The sequence below is a fragment of the Ovis aries genome, chromosome 14 (assembly GCF_016772045.2).
Source record: "Ovis aries strain OAR_USU_Benz2616 breed Rambouillet chromosome 14, ARS-UI_Ramb_v3.0, whole genome shotgun sequence".
Lineage (NCBI taxonomy): Eukaryota > Metazoa > Chordata > Mammalia > Artiodactyla > Bovidae > Ovis > Ovis aries.
In genome coordinates this window covers 10,110,979-10,125,537 of record NC_056067.1, presented here as the reverse complement: position 1 = coordinate 10,125,537, position 14,559 = coordinate 10,110,979, and the positions used below count along the sequence as shown (strand labels likewise).

Sequence of the window (14,559 nt, the reverse complement as noted above, 5' to 3'; positions counted from 1 at the left end):
GGTGGAGCAGGAGTTTAAACCCAGTTCTGGCCAGCTGGTTCCTAAGAGGCACCCTACATCGTCTCTCACTGCCCTGCTCTTTCCCACTGGTCCCAGCACTTCCCCATGTGAGGTTCACAGACTCAAGTGGGTCAGAGCCACTTCAAGGACTGTTCCTGTCATCAGCAGGTAATAGATATGTTGGCATCAATCCCCATGGGCTCTAGCTTTTCCTGCAGCACTCACACCTGAAGATTCTGGAACCTGAAACCTGATGTTTGCCCTTCAAGGACATTCAGGGGTAAGTCGCCTACTTTCAGGAGGCTCTGTTTACCACGCACAGACTTGAGCTTTCAGAGCGCTGGGTGGGTGTCCAGGTTTTACTGGCTGAAAGATACAGGTTTTACTGGATCTTTGCATCCGCCTGTCTCTCACTTTGGAGAATGCCTGAGAGTGTAGCCGTGCCTTCTTACCCAATCACCTCTGGAGCCAGCCGCCCCCACCTTCACTCTGTTCCCACCCCGGGGGCCTCCATGGGGCTCCTCAGTAAGATCTTTCCTGCCCTGGGATTTTTGCCCTTCTGGCTCCTTCTGCCTGGATGCCCATGTCAGATGCTGGCTCCGATGTCACCTGCTCACCTTTCTGACCTTCGTCTGAAGCAGTCCCCTCCTATCCTGCCTCACATCACCTGTCTGTCCAACGCCCTTCACACCATTGCAGGCTGTGCCTATCCTGCTGGTAGGTGGGTTTAGTCTCCTGTGAGGATGTCAGCCCCTGAGAACAGGAGACCTGATTTATCCATGGCGTCCCCCCAGCACCATGTCTGCACGCTGGAGACTTCCACGAGTGACTGTGGAGCCACAGGGCACCTGCTTCACGCCCAAGCACTGGCCGTGGGTAGTACCACGCGGCAGAGGGAGGGGGACAGACGACCAAGTTCCTGTGGCAGCAGAGGGTGTGTCTGCCGATTGCCAAGGAACGCAAAGTCAGTCACAGCCTAGACTGGTCCTCGGGTTCAGAGTCACGGGCTCTAGGAACTTCTACTGCTGATTACACCCAAGGCGCTCACGTGTTCACTTTGAAATTACAGGGGCAGGATCATAAGAGACTACTATCAGCAGTTGTATGCCAATAAAATGGACAACGTGGAAGAAATGGACAAATTCTTAGAAAAGTACAATTTTCCAAAACTGAACCAGGAAGAAATAGAAAATCTTAACAGACCCATCACAAGTACGGAAATTGATAATGTAATCAGAAATCTTCCAGCAAACAAAAGCCCAGGTCCAGATGGCTTCACAGCTGAATTCTACCAAAAATTTCGAGAAGAGCTAACACCTATCCTCCTCAAACTCTTCCAGAAAATTGCAGAGGAAGGTAAACTTCCAAACTCATTCTATGAGGCCACCATCACCCTAATACCAAAACCTGACAAAGATGTCACAAAAAAAGAAAACTACAGGCCAATATCTCTGATGAACATAGATGCAAAAATCCTCAACAAAATTCTAGCAATCAGAATCCAACAACACATTAAAAAGATCATACACCATGACCAAGTGGGCTTTATCCCAGGGATGCAAGGATTCTTCAATATCCGCAAATCAATCAATGTAATTCACCACATTAACAAATTGAAAAATAAAAACCATATGATTATCTCAATAGATGCAGAGAAGGCCTTTGACAAAATTCAACATCCATTTATGATAAAAACTCTCCAGAAAGCAGGAATAGAAGGAACATACCTCAACATAATAAAAGCTATCTATGACAAACCCACAGCGAACATTATCCTCAATGGTGAAAAATTGAAAGCATTTCCCTAAAGTCAGGAACAAGACAAGGGTGCCCACTTTCACCGCTACTATTCAACATAGTTCTGGAAGTTTTGGCCACAGCAATCAGAGCAGAAAAAGAAATAAAAGGAATCCAAATTGGAAAAGAAGAAGTAAAACTCTCACTGTTTGCAGATGACATGATCCTCTACATGGAAAACCCTAAAGACTCCACCAGAAAATTACTAGAGCTCATCAATGAATATAGTAAAGTTGCAGGATATAAAATCAACACACAGAAATCCCTTGCATTCCTATACACGAATAATGAGAAAGTAGAAAAAGAAATTAAGGAAACAATTCCATTCACCATTGCAACGAAAAGAATAAAATACTTAGGAATATATCTACCTAAAGAAACTAAAGACCTATATATAGAAAACTATAAAACACTGATGAAAGAAATCAAAGAGGACACTAATAGATGGAGAAATATACCATGTTCATGGATTGGAAGAATCAATATAGTGAAAATGAGTATACTACCCAAAGCAATTTACAAATTCAATGCAATCCCTATCAAGCTACCAGCCACATTTTTCACAGAACTAGAACAAATAATTTCAAGCTTTGTATGGAAATACAAAAACCTCGAATAGCCAAAGCAATCTTGAGAAAGAAGAATGGAACTGGAGGAATCAACTTGCCTGACTTCAGACTCTACTACAAAGCCACAGTCATCAAGACAGTATGGTACTGGCACAAAGACAGACATATAGATCAATGGAACAAAATAGAAAGCCCAGAGATAAATCCACACACATATGGACACCTTATCTTTGACAAAGGAGGCAAGAATATACAATGGAGTAAAGACAATCTCTTTAACAAGTGGTGCTGGGAAAACTGGTCAACCACTTGTAAAAGAATGAAACTAGATCACTTTCTAACACCGCACACAAAAATAAACTCAAAATGGATTAAAGATCTAAATGTAAGATCAGAAACTATAAAACTCCTAGAGGAGAACATAGGCAAAACACTCTCAGACATAAATCATAGCAGGATCCTCTATGATCCACCTCCCAGAATGCTGGAAATAAAAGCAAAAATAAACAAATGGGATCTAATTAAAATTAAAAGCTTCTGCACAACAAAGGAAAATATAAGCAAGGTGAAAAGACAGCCATCTGAATGGGAGAAAATAATAGCAAATGAAGCAACTGACAAACAACTAATCTCAAAAATATACAAGCAACTTCTGCAGCTCAACTCCAGAAAAATAAACGACCCAATCAAAAAATGGGCCAAAGAACTAAATTGACATTTCTCCAAAGAAGACATACGGATGGCTAACAAACACATGAAAAGATGCTCAACATCACTCATTATTAGAGAAATGCAAATCAAAACCACAATGAGGTACCACTTCACACCAGTCAGAATGGCTGCGATCCAAAAATCTGCAAGCAACAAATGCTGGAGAGGGTGTGGAGAAAAGGGAACCCTCCTACACTGTTGGTGGGAATGCAAACTAGTACAGCCACTATGGAGAACAGTGTGGAGATTCCTTAAAAAATGCAAATAGAACTACCTTATGACCCAGCAATCCCACTTCTGGGCATACACACCGAGGAAACCAGAATTGAAAGAGACACATGTACCCCAATGTTCATTGCAGCACTGTTTATAATAGCCAGGACATGGAAACAACCTAGATGTCCATCAGCAGATGAATGGATAAGAAAGCTGTGGTACATATACACAATGGAGTATTACTCAGCCGTTAAAAAGAATTCATTTGAATCAGTTCTGATGAGATGGATGAAACTGGAGCCGATTATACAGAGTGAAGTAAGCCAGAAAGAAAAACACCAATACAGTATACTAACACATATATATGGAATTTAGGAAGATGGCAATGACGACCCTGTATGCAAGACAGGGAAAGAGACACAGATGTGTATAACGGACTTTTGGACACAGAGGGAGAGGGAGAGGGTGGGATGATTTGGGAGAATGACATTCTAACATGTATACTATCATGTGAATTGAATCGCCAGTCTATGTCTGACGCAGGATGCAGCATGCTTGGGGCTGGTGCATGGGGATGACCCAGAAAGATGTTATGGGGAGGGAGGTGGGAGGGGGGTTCATGTTTGGGAATGCATGTAAGAATTAAAGATTTTAAAATTTAAAAAATAAAAAACTAAAAAAATAAATAAATAAAAATTAAAAAAAAAAAAAAAAGAAATTACAGGGGCATCTTCACATTCTTCCCATAGGTCAACCCTTTTCTTGCTCTCCTATCGGTCAACTTTGTGACGAAAGCTACCTCAGACACCTGGTTGCCCAAAGCCACCCACTGTCACTGACTGATCACACCTCCCACTTACCCACCGCTGTCATTTTATTGAAAGTGCCTCTGATGTCCTTGTCCGTGTTCTGCCACGTACTTGGAGGCGCCCTCTGCGGAAAGAATCGGGCGGTCAGGGCAGGTGTGTGGATTCCTGCTCAGGTGCTCACAGCTCAGCAGCCAAACTAACTCTAAATGCCTCAGCCTGGCTCTGACCCCTCCTCTCCCCTAGATGAGGTCCCTTAGTCCCCACCAGCAATGGCACTCCACTCCAGGACTCTTGCCTGGAAAATGCCATGGGTGGAGGAGCCTGGTGGGCTGCAGTCCATGGGGTCGCTAAGAGTCGGACACAACTGAGCGACTTCAACTTTCACTTTTCACTTTCACTTTTCACCTTCCTTCAGAAAAGGAAATGGCAACCCACTCTAGTGTTCTTGCCTGGAGAATCCCAGGGACAGGGGAGCCTGGTGGGCTGCCATCTCTGGGGTCGCAGAGTCAGACATGACTGAAGCGACTTAGCAGCAGCAGTAGCAGCAGCAATCCCCACCTGCAGCCATTCCCCCTCCTCCCCAGGGCCCCCGCCTGTGTAGTCTGCCGTCAACTCCTGACATTTCCCTGCCTGCCCCCTGCCCCAACCCTGTGCTCATGACGTGCTCGGCTACTGTGATGGCCGAGTTGCTTCAACCTCACGATTCTCACATCTGCTGATCCTCTGCCCACTGTTTATTATTCTTCATACTGGGCTTCAATGTCCCCTCCTCAGGAAGCCTTCCCTACATCCCCGTCTATTTTCATGGTGTCCTGAATGTGACCTCAGTGGTCCTGATCACTGCAGTCACCAAATAACCACTTGGACTTTATTCATTTTGTGATTTCCTGCTTGATGTTAGCTGCGTGAGGCCATGGACTGGATCTGCCATATTCACAAATACAGCCTCAACCTCCAGCACAGAACAGAGAGTTTGTTCAGTTGCTCAGTTGTGTCTGACTCTTTGCAACCCCATGGACTACAGCCCGCCAGGCTTCCCTGTCCATCACCAACTCCCAGAGCTTGCTCGGACTCATGTCCATCGAGTTGGTGATGCCATCCAACCATTTTATCCTCTGTCATCCCCTTCCCTTCATAAATACGTACTGTCAATTCTTAAAAAATAAATATAGTAGATGAATGAAGAACACATGGATGGATGATTGAATGAATTGTTGGGCGGATGGGCAGAACACTGGATGGGCAGAAGGATGGATGGCTGGAAGACTGGATGGATGAAGACTGGATGGATGGATGGATAAGTGGAAGACAGGATGGAAATGGATGGGTGGATGGATGGAAGACTAGATGGATGGATGGGTGGATGGATGGAAGACTGGATGGATAGAAGATGGGATGGATGGATGGAAAGATGGAAGGAGGACTGGATGGTTGAATGGAAGACTGGATGGTTGGATGGTGGAAGACTGGATGGATGGATGATTGCATGAATGGATGGATCAGTGGATAACTGGACGGACAACTGGCTGGACAGATGGTGTCAACCAGATGTTTCAATTCCCTGAATGAAAGTAGGAGGAGCTTTTGTACATCGAGTCCTACATTCTGATGTTTAGCATGAAGCTGTGTTTGCTGTAAGTCCTCTTGCCCACCATCAGACCATAGGGTGTCTCCTTTATTCCCCAAACCTAGATCCCACTTTGCCCTCTATGAGCCATCCCTGAGCTGCTGCCCCAGTCCCAGCCTGCAGCCTGGAGTGGCTCCCACCCATGGGGAGGACTGCTCAGGTTGCAGGAGAGATTTTGCGCAACAGAAGCATCTTAGCTTCCTAGCATCTGATCCCCAAAGGGCCAGCTGATGGCATAAGAACCACCAGGTGCAATACAGTCATGTTCTTTCATAGCAGCTTCAGACTGGAGCTCTCAGGACAGCCCACAGGGCTTCTTTCTCTTCTTCACCCCAGAAATGCCCACCACCATTTTTAGTACCCTCTGCAAGGAAAGAATGGGCCTTCTCCTACCTGGATATTCTTTGTAAAATTTCTGTCGTAAGAATCGACCATCTGGAAAAGAAATGAGAGGGTTAAGCTCCTTTCAAGGAATTTATGAGGTCAAAACTATTTCCATAACAGTGCTAAGAAATGATTTGTGTTTTTCACTCTCATTCTCTCACAAGTGTGTGGTAGAATTTTTCAGAAGCTATGTTGTGTGTGACACTGCAGCCCACCAAATGCAGATGCAGACATGAAGAGCCTGTCCTCTGAATACACATATTACAACTGCAAATATGTAAAACCACGCCACTCTGCCCACTTTGTGTGTATGTTGGAAAACAGAGCCGTTTTTAAGAAAAATAATATTTCTGCCACAGTGAGTTTATCATTGTCACTTAAAAAAATCAATTATTTTCATTGGAGGATAATTACAATATTGTGGTGGTTTTTGCCATATATCGACATGGGTTGCGTGTGTTGTGCCTGCAAAAGTCACTCAGTCGTGTCGGACTCTTTGTGACCCCCTGGACGATACAGTCCCTGGAATTCTCCAGGCCAGAATATTGGAATGGGTAGTTGCTGCCTTCTCCGGGGGAATCTCCCCAACCCACAAATTGAACCGGTGTCTCCTGCATTACAGGTGGATTCTTTACCAGCTGAGCTACCAGGGAAGCCCTGTAGCAACACGAATCAGCCAAATATTTGGAGCGTCTCAGCTTTACTTTTGAATATGGTAAATACCCATAACCAAAACCTACACAAGGCTCTGCAGGGTTCTCAGTATTTTTAAAAATTAAGTTGTTAGTCCTGATTTGGTCGTGTTTTGCCACATGGCATGTAGGCTCTTAGTTCCTTGACCGGGGATCAAACCCACACTCCCTGAAGGGGCAGTGCAGAGTCTTAACCACTGGACCACCAGGGATGTCCCTCAGTACTTTTTTAAATATAAAGTTTGAGAACCACTCTCTTAAGAGATGAACTGGAAGCAAATTCCAAAATATTGTTCAGCAAATGTCATTACACAACACATTCACAAGGAAGGCAAGCAGCAGTTTTTGAGTCTTTTCAAGAGACTTGAAAGTCATTACTGCAAACAAAACAACTCAGTTATGAAACTTCACTCCACTGCTCACTAACCCACTTGGAGCCTCAGTTTTCTCACCAGGAAATGGGCATAAAATCAATACCTCTTAAGTTATCATGAGGATTAAGAGAAATGCTTTAATTGGAAACACAGACTTGCAGCAAAGATTATCAGGAACCACGCAAAACAGCCACTTTTGTGTGTAAAAAGTGGTCAGCTCTAGGTAATTTTATTTGTCTCAAATTACTAAGAATCCCCACCACCTAATACCCACTGCTGATTGTCAACCACCCCACCCCGCAATCAGGGCAGTGAAACACTCTCTGGTAGGAGCTGGGGAAATGTAACGTGGCAGAGTGAAGAAATCCGGCCAGCTCATGCTGGTTCACTTAATTGGCATTGGTCAGCTCACCCCTCCCCTTCCACCCATGAGCCTTGTCTGATGGCTACCAGGTCAATCACATTTGTGCACTTGGAACTAATACACCAATCATATCTCAATAAAAATCGTTCTGTTCTCTGGAGATCCTAACCATCATCAGGATGTTCAGGGCCAGGACCGACATTTACTGTTCAAGGTGACAGAACCAAAGGCCGATCCACAGCCTCTGGCAGACAGCTTATCAGTATCTCGGTGACTACTATTTACAACAATTTTCCAAGCAAATGACGACTGTTTTCCAGGCCCGAGGCTCTCTGAAACATTCCTGCTCCTCCCGTCTTCCTGGGAATGGATTCTAGTTCCTGATGCCAAGGGAAGGACACTGTGATCTGTGCAGAAATAGATGCCCTCCTCGCGCCGGGTGTGTTTACCAAAACTGTCCCTTTAACAAAAGAAATCAATGGATTTGAGCCCCTGCTCAGGACTGCGTGACCACATTATCCTCAGGCAGCATCAGTGAAGTCATCTTGTCAGAGGGGAGCGTGGAGGCCCATCAGCCTCGGAGTGGCATGGAAGCCACTCAGAAGACGTACTGGGGAGTGGGTATAAACTAGTAGCTTAGGGTTAACATGTACATACCTCTCTATATAAAATAGATAACCAGTGAGAACCTACTGCATGGTACAAGGAGCCCTGCTCAACACTTTCTATTGGGTTGGCCAAAACATTAGTCCAGGCTTTTCCTTGAGATGTTTGTTATAGAAAAACCCAAATGAATATTTTGGACAAGCCAATAATAATCTCTAAGGAAGAACCACCTGAAAAAGAATATACATATATATACATAAAACACGCACGTGTATATCTGAATCACTGTGCCGTATACCTGAAGCTAACACAACGCTGTAAATCAACCAGACTTCGGTAATAAAATAAAACAAAAATTCTCTTTATTGTAATAAGTAAATCAAATATGCACTGAGGAGCCCAGCTCCGCTCTCCGAGAAATCAGATCTGCTGCCTGTGCCCATGTTCATCTTCCTCTCAAGAAAGACGAGAACTCCTCCAGTGTCAGGGTCCAGACTGAGCTCAGAATGGCCCTCAGCCCCCTGAAGCAGCCAGCTCTCAGCAGAGACTTACATCTTGGGTGTGGGCATGAGAGGTGTAATTTATTCTCTGATACTGCCCCCAAATACCTATGCAGATTTATACAGAGGGAAGGCGTGGGCTGGGGGGAGAGGCAGAGATGAAAGGAACAGTAGCGACTAATGAATGGTGGTGGAGGGTCCAAGGGGCTGTCCTTGCCACGGTTCAGTAAGTCAGAAATTACTTCAAATATATGTCTTTAAAAAAAAAAAAAAGAAAGAAAAAAAAAACTTAAAACCAGAGGTGTCTTCCTAGGTTACCCTAGGATGGGAGTGCCCCTCTCCTCCCCGAGACCGTTGCTCCAAGGGATGTTTTTGGAATTTAAGATGTTTCCAAAGTCCTGTACAATTATCAACAATTATTGCTAAGTGACAGCCCTCTGGGGATGAGATGAGGGGAAATTTCATTTACATGTCCATCCAGAAGGCTCTGATCATTCCTCCGAGCGGGAAACAAGTGGACAGGTTCAGCCCTCTTTCCGAAGATGGGTGACCCCAGTGCATATTTGTTGAGGACCTACTCTGTCAGGTGCTGAGCTGAGGGCTTTAGAAGTATTCTCTAATCCAAGCCTCATCACCACCCCAAGAAGCACTTACTATGGGGACCCCCAATTGCTCCATTTTACAGATGAAGAAACTGAAGCTAAGAAAAGTTAAATTAGTTGCCCAAGGTCATCTGGGAAGAAAGCCACAGAGTTGAGCCCCATTTCAGTGGCCTGCAGTCTTTCTTTTTTTTCACAGTGCTTTTTTTTTCCAGTGTCAGAAAATATTTTTTTAATGCTTTTTTATTGTAGTAAAAGCCACATACTATAAAACATACTATTTAACCATATTTAACTGTACGGCTCAGTGGCACAAAGTACATTCACACTGCTGTGCAGCCCTTACCATCATCGTCTCCCGAATTTTTCTCCTTCTTAAACTCTGTCCCCGTTAGACACTGACTCCTCACCCCGGCTCCCGTACCACCCCCGCCCCCACCCCCGGCATCCACCAGTGTACTTTCCGACTCCATGAACTCAGTGATTCTAGGTCCCTCATATAACTGGTATTTGTCTGCACCTACTGTATACTGGAGGGGCTTCCCATGTGGCACAGTGGTGAAGAACTTGCCTGACAATGGAGGAGACCCAGGTTTGATCCCTGGGTCGGGAAGATCCCCTGGAGAAGGAAATGGCAACCCACTCCAGTATTCTTGCCTGGAAAATCCCATGGACAGAGGAGCCTGGCAGGCTACAGTCCATGGGGTCACAGAGTCGGACATGACTGAGCGCATGTGACTGTGTGTTGCTTAAGGTTCATTTGATACATGTCGTGTGGCCTACAGTCTTAACCACACTTGACACTGCTTGTGGTCACACCTTTCCCTTTGCAGGCTTGCACTAAGGATTAGGGGAGCACCCAGGGGGGCCTCCGTCAACCTCATGCACCATCTGTGCAGTCACCTGAATGTCCCTTTGCTGATCTCCATCCTCCAAGTGGGTCTTCTTTGAATTGGTCTGATTCCTCAAGAACCAGTCTGAACTTGTTTGACTGACCCTGGTCTTGGAGATCACGTAACTGAATGTGTGCAATCAGGCGATAAGAAAGGCCTGGTAATTCCAGGTCTTTCTGGTTATAAAAATGACATTTCAGCTCAGAGGACTCCTGACTTGCCCGCCCCCCTGCCCCCCGGCCCTTGCCCCTACCAGCTCTCTTCTGGAAAGGGCTGTTTCTTCCAGCAGGTTCCTACAGGCTGGCCTGTCCTTGGGGCTGAGCATCTGAGGATGGTACGGGACCCAGTCTACCTGTGGTGCAATGTGGTGTCTACAGACAGCAGTGGGGCCAACAGAACGGATTCAGACCTGTGCTTGAGAAACTACAGACGTGGTTTACGTGGATTAACTCATTGGCTCTTCAAAGAGTCTGTGAAATAGCGTATTTTTTTTTTTTTTTTTTGGGCTGTGCCTCACAACACATGGGATTTTAGTTCCCAGACCAGGGGTCTCAAACCTGCACCCCCTGCATTAGAAGCATGGAGTCCTAACCACCGGATCACCAGCGAAGTCCCAGCTTAACTAGGCCCAGCTTATAGATAAGGAAAGTGAGACCTGGAGAGGCTGGGTCACATTCCACATGCAGCAGAGGGGCCGCTCTGGCTGGAGAACCTACCCCTATGCCTAACGGCAAGTGCGATGAAGGAGAAATCTCAGATTTCCGGTTGGTTATGAACTTTTACACGCAACTTTTTTTTCAAATTGAGCTCAGAATTCCGGGAACCAAGATACCTTGAAACAGTCCCATGCCTCATAATTTTATTATTTACAATGATGATAATGCTAAATGTATAAGAGATTTAACATCTACGTCTTTCCAGAAACACCTCAGAGAAAGAAAATTCTCAAATCAGAGGGAAAATGCTTCTGCAGAAAATGCATGTGGTGGGTTCTCTGGGCCAACAGGGTCACTGTGACTATCCTAATCTTGACTGAGGTGCTCTCCTCAGCTATTAGGGCTGAGGGATGCTGAAGTGGGGGTGTGGGCCTGGAGGATGTGTTCTCAAAGCTCCAATGAGCTCAGCTTTGACAAGGTTGCCCAATTCTTCCCTTGCACATAGTCCTGGCAAATTCCATGCCTAACTTCTTGACCTTATACCTTGCATGAGGCAGGAGTGGCTTCAGGTCCCCACAGCAGCCCCTCTCTGCTCTGTCTTCCATGCTGCTCACCTCAGAGAAAAGCATGCAAACTAAAGCCACGCTACTCAGGCCCTTCACCGAACTATTTATTGACTTGTCTCCAAAGACAAATATTAAGTAAGTCATAATGAAGGGTCCTAGCGGGGGAAGTTAAGGGTTCTCGGACAACTCAAATATTGTGCAGTTTATAATGGATAGATAGATATTAATAGAAGTAAATTATCCAGTGTTTACTGAGCACCTCTTACTTCTTGTCTTGGCTCTGGCTTCACACATGTGATTTCCATCACCCCATAACCCAACATGAAGTGATATCATTTTACAGATAAGGAAACTGAGGCTCAGAGATCTGAAACAACTGACCCCAAGGTGAGCCAGGCAGGCGGTGGTGAGCTGGGCTTTGCCCTCACCCTGTACAGATGAGGAGGAAGGGGTGGCCTGGAGCAGGGCCGTCGGGGGAGACGGGGGAGGGTGGGGACAGGCTCAGAGGCCGGGCTTTCCTCTGGGACGGGTCTCCCACAGGGGATTTCCAGGGAGAGCTAGGTGGGGCTTGGTGTCCACACTCACCTGCTGGCTTGCGCTCCTTGACACACTGCCCCCGGTTGGGGATGCCCGCAGCCAGGTCACCCGGGCTCAGGATGTGGCACTCGTAGCCTGAGGGGCAGAGGAGCGGCTCGGCCCCGTCCTCGGTGGTGCTGCAGGCCTCTGCTGCGGGGCGGGGGGGACACACGGGGGGTTCAGGGGCGGCCCCCAGCGGGGCAGAGGGGCTGCCTCTCGTCTGCAACCCAGATGCCAGGCTGTGCCTGGGGTCTCCGCGCGCACACACACACACACACATGCACACGGGGGCAGCTCAAAGTCAAATGACCCCAAACACGCCCTCACACGCATTATGACACACATAACGTACATTCACCTGCACACCTCGAAACACACGTGTTCATGTTTACAGTCACACATACCCATATGCTTACACACCAAAATCGCAACACACATATACAGATGCACCACCCCGCAAGTCCTAACACACATACACACATACATATTAGCCATATCCGCAGGCGCACACAAACACACCCTGCACATACACACTCACGTCTGTAGTCACACACATCATGAACACAGCTGCACAAGCGCTCAGACACACAGCCCCAAGCACAGCCACTGGGCTCCACGAACAGCTGCACACCCTAATGGACACGGTGGTGCACGTGTATGTGTGCAGAGCCACAGAGCAGAGCGGCACACAGCAAGGTGTTCACTCACACCCACACCCCTGCAGTGGTCCAGACCCCAGGCCTGCCTTTCAGAAACTGTCCTCCACCACCCCCGTCCCCAAGGAGGCCTCATGGTCAGGGAACAATGGACCCACATGGTGATTTTAAGGATCTGAAAACCCCACCCCCCTCCCTCTGAACTCTCCACCCAGTGAGGAGGCCCCAGTCCCAGGGACAGTTGAAGCCTATGGTGTTCTGGGGATTCTGAGTGGCTGGCCAAGCCCCAGTCACACTCTTCTATCAGGGTGGGGACGGTTCAAGAGGGTGGGGTATCTGAGGACAAGCAGCCTCCTGGAGCAGAGGCTGCCCCTGGTTTTCAGTTTTCTGGAGGCAGCCTGAGAAGGGGGACCCTGGCTGTGCCGCCGGGTTGGGCGTCACCCCGCAGGTACCTTGCAACACCTCCTCAGGGCCATCCAGGAGCCAGCCGTTGCCCCCAAGCCATCGAGGTTTCGGCTGTACTAGCCAGTCTAGAACTGACAAGATAATGCATGGTTACGTCAATGCCCTCTTCAGGCAGCTGAGACATGCCCCAGCCGCTGGGAATGGGGGAACTCACATCTCATGACTCTCCCGAAGGAGAAACAAAACAATGTGGTTCTCCTGCAAAAAGTTCACCCCTTCCCTTTAGTAACAGATTTTTGAGTTTCAGCTAGGCGCTGGGTAGCCAAGCTGGAGACTACATTTCCCAGCAGCTCCTGTGGCTAGGTACGGCCTTGCAAACCGAGTTCCGGCCAGTGGGATGTGAGCAGGGGTGATGAGGCAGCTTTCTGTCTTGCCCTTGCATTGATGCCTATCTGTCCCCTTCCCTCTCTTTCCTGCAACCTGCAGCCTGGGGCCCACTTAGACCACGTGGAGCAACAAGACAGAGGGAACCTGGGTCCCTGAGGAGCAGAGCCACCTGCCTGCTATGGACCATCTGTCAACTCTGGCCTTTTAACCAAGGGAGAAGGAAGTATTTCATAGGCTGGGCCGCTTGGTTTATGGGTCTTTTAGTCACAGCCTTACGGTCTGTTCTCTAACCAATACATTTTCTAACAGGAAGCGTGACCATGTAGTAGACTGGAAGGTCTTCAAACCCCCAAACAGGGATTGAAAACCCAGATGTCTCTGGGGACAGAGAAGTAACATAAAGGAAAAAGGCAGGCCGGGTAGGACCACGGCCAGCTGGAGAGTGTTCTGCTTCAACAGGTCAGCAGTTGGTCGGCTCTGGCCAGCCATTCCCAGTGTTCTCAGAGCCTCTGGGTGTTGTTGTTGCTTTAAACATTATTTATTTATTTGGCTTCATTGAGTCCTGTTTGCGGAGCATGGGGCTTCAGTGCAGCACGCAGGCTCCAGAGTGCACAGGCTCAGCAGCTGTGATGCACGAGCTTAGCTGCCTCATGGGGATCTTAGTTCCCTGAGCAGGAATCAAAACAACGTTCCCTGCATCAGAAGCTGGACTCTTGACCACTGAACCACCAGGGAAGTCCCTGGGTGGCTTTTTCTTTTTCTTAAACTTTAAGTCTGTATTTTTTGAAAAAAAAAAAAAAACAACAACAACAACAACAAAAAACTCGTTTTTAAATGTTGGCAATTGATTTTTTGTTTTTTAAAGTGCTTTGGAGATCAAATAAAGCTGGTTTGGGATCACATTTGCTTATGGCCGCTCCTTTAGTCTGACTCCAAAACACGACAAAATAGAGACTGATATGCTGTCTAGTGCCTTTGAGAGCACGCAGACGGAAACTGGTAAAAATGCTGGTTAGCGTTTTCTTTAAAAGAGTACAATATGGTTATAAGATGGTTGTTCTTGGTGTAGAAATGGAAGCAACAGACCAGACCAGCTGTTGCAACTTCCAAATGAGAGGGGTGTCATGGTTCCAGAGCTCTATTTCCAGCCTCCTGTTTCTTCCCTCCTTTTG

At 47.0% G+C, this 14,559-nt stretch overlaps 1 protein-coding gene across 3 annotated transcripts in view; it reads right to left on the bottom strand.

The window, feature by feature from the left end:
* WFDC1 (WAP four-disulfide core domain 1) overlaps positions 1–14,559 on the bottom strand; it is a 37,175-nt gene that overhangs the window by 854 nt on the left and 21,762 nt on the right. For 2 of the 3 annotated variants that reach the window (XM_060397872.1, XM_042231510.1), the window contains exons 4-7: positions 13,048–13,131; positions 11,949–12,089; positions 6,123–6,164; positions 4,154–4,226 (exon numbers count right to left, since the gene is read on the bottom strand). In XM_060397872.1, the coding sequence (XP_060253855.1) occupies positions 4,168–4,226; positions 6,123–6,164; positions 11,949–12,089; positions 13,048–13,131 (326 nt within the window). In that variant the 3' untranslated portion in view covers positions 4,154–4,167. The remainder of the gene's footprint in view (positions 1–4,153; positions 4,227–6,122; positions 6,165–11,948; positions 12,090–13,047; positions 13,132–14,559) is intronic. The other variant, XM_027977684.2, reaches the window with a different exon arrangement.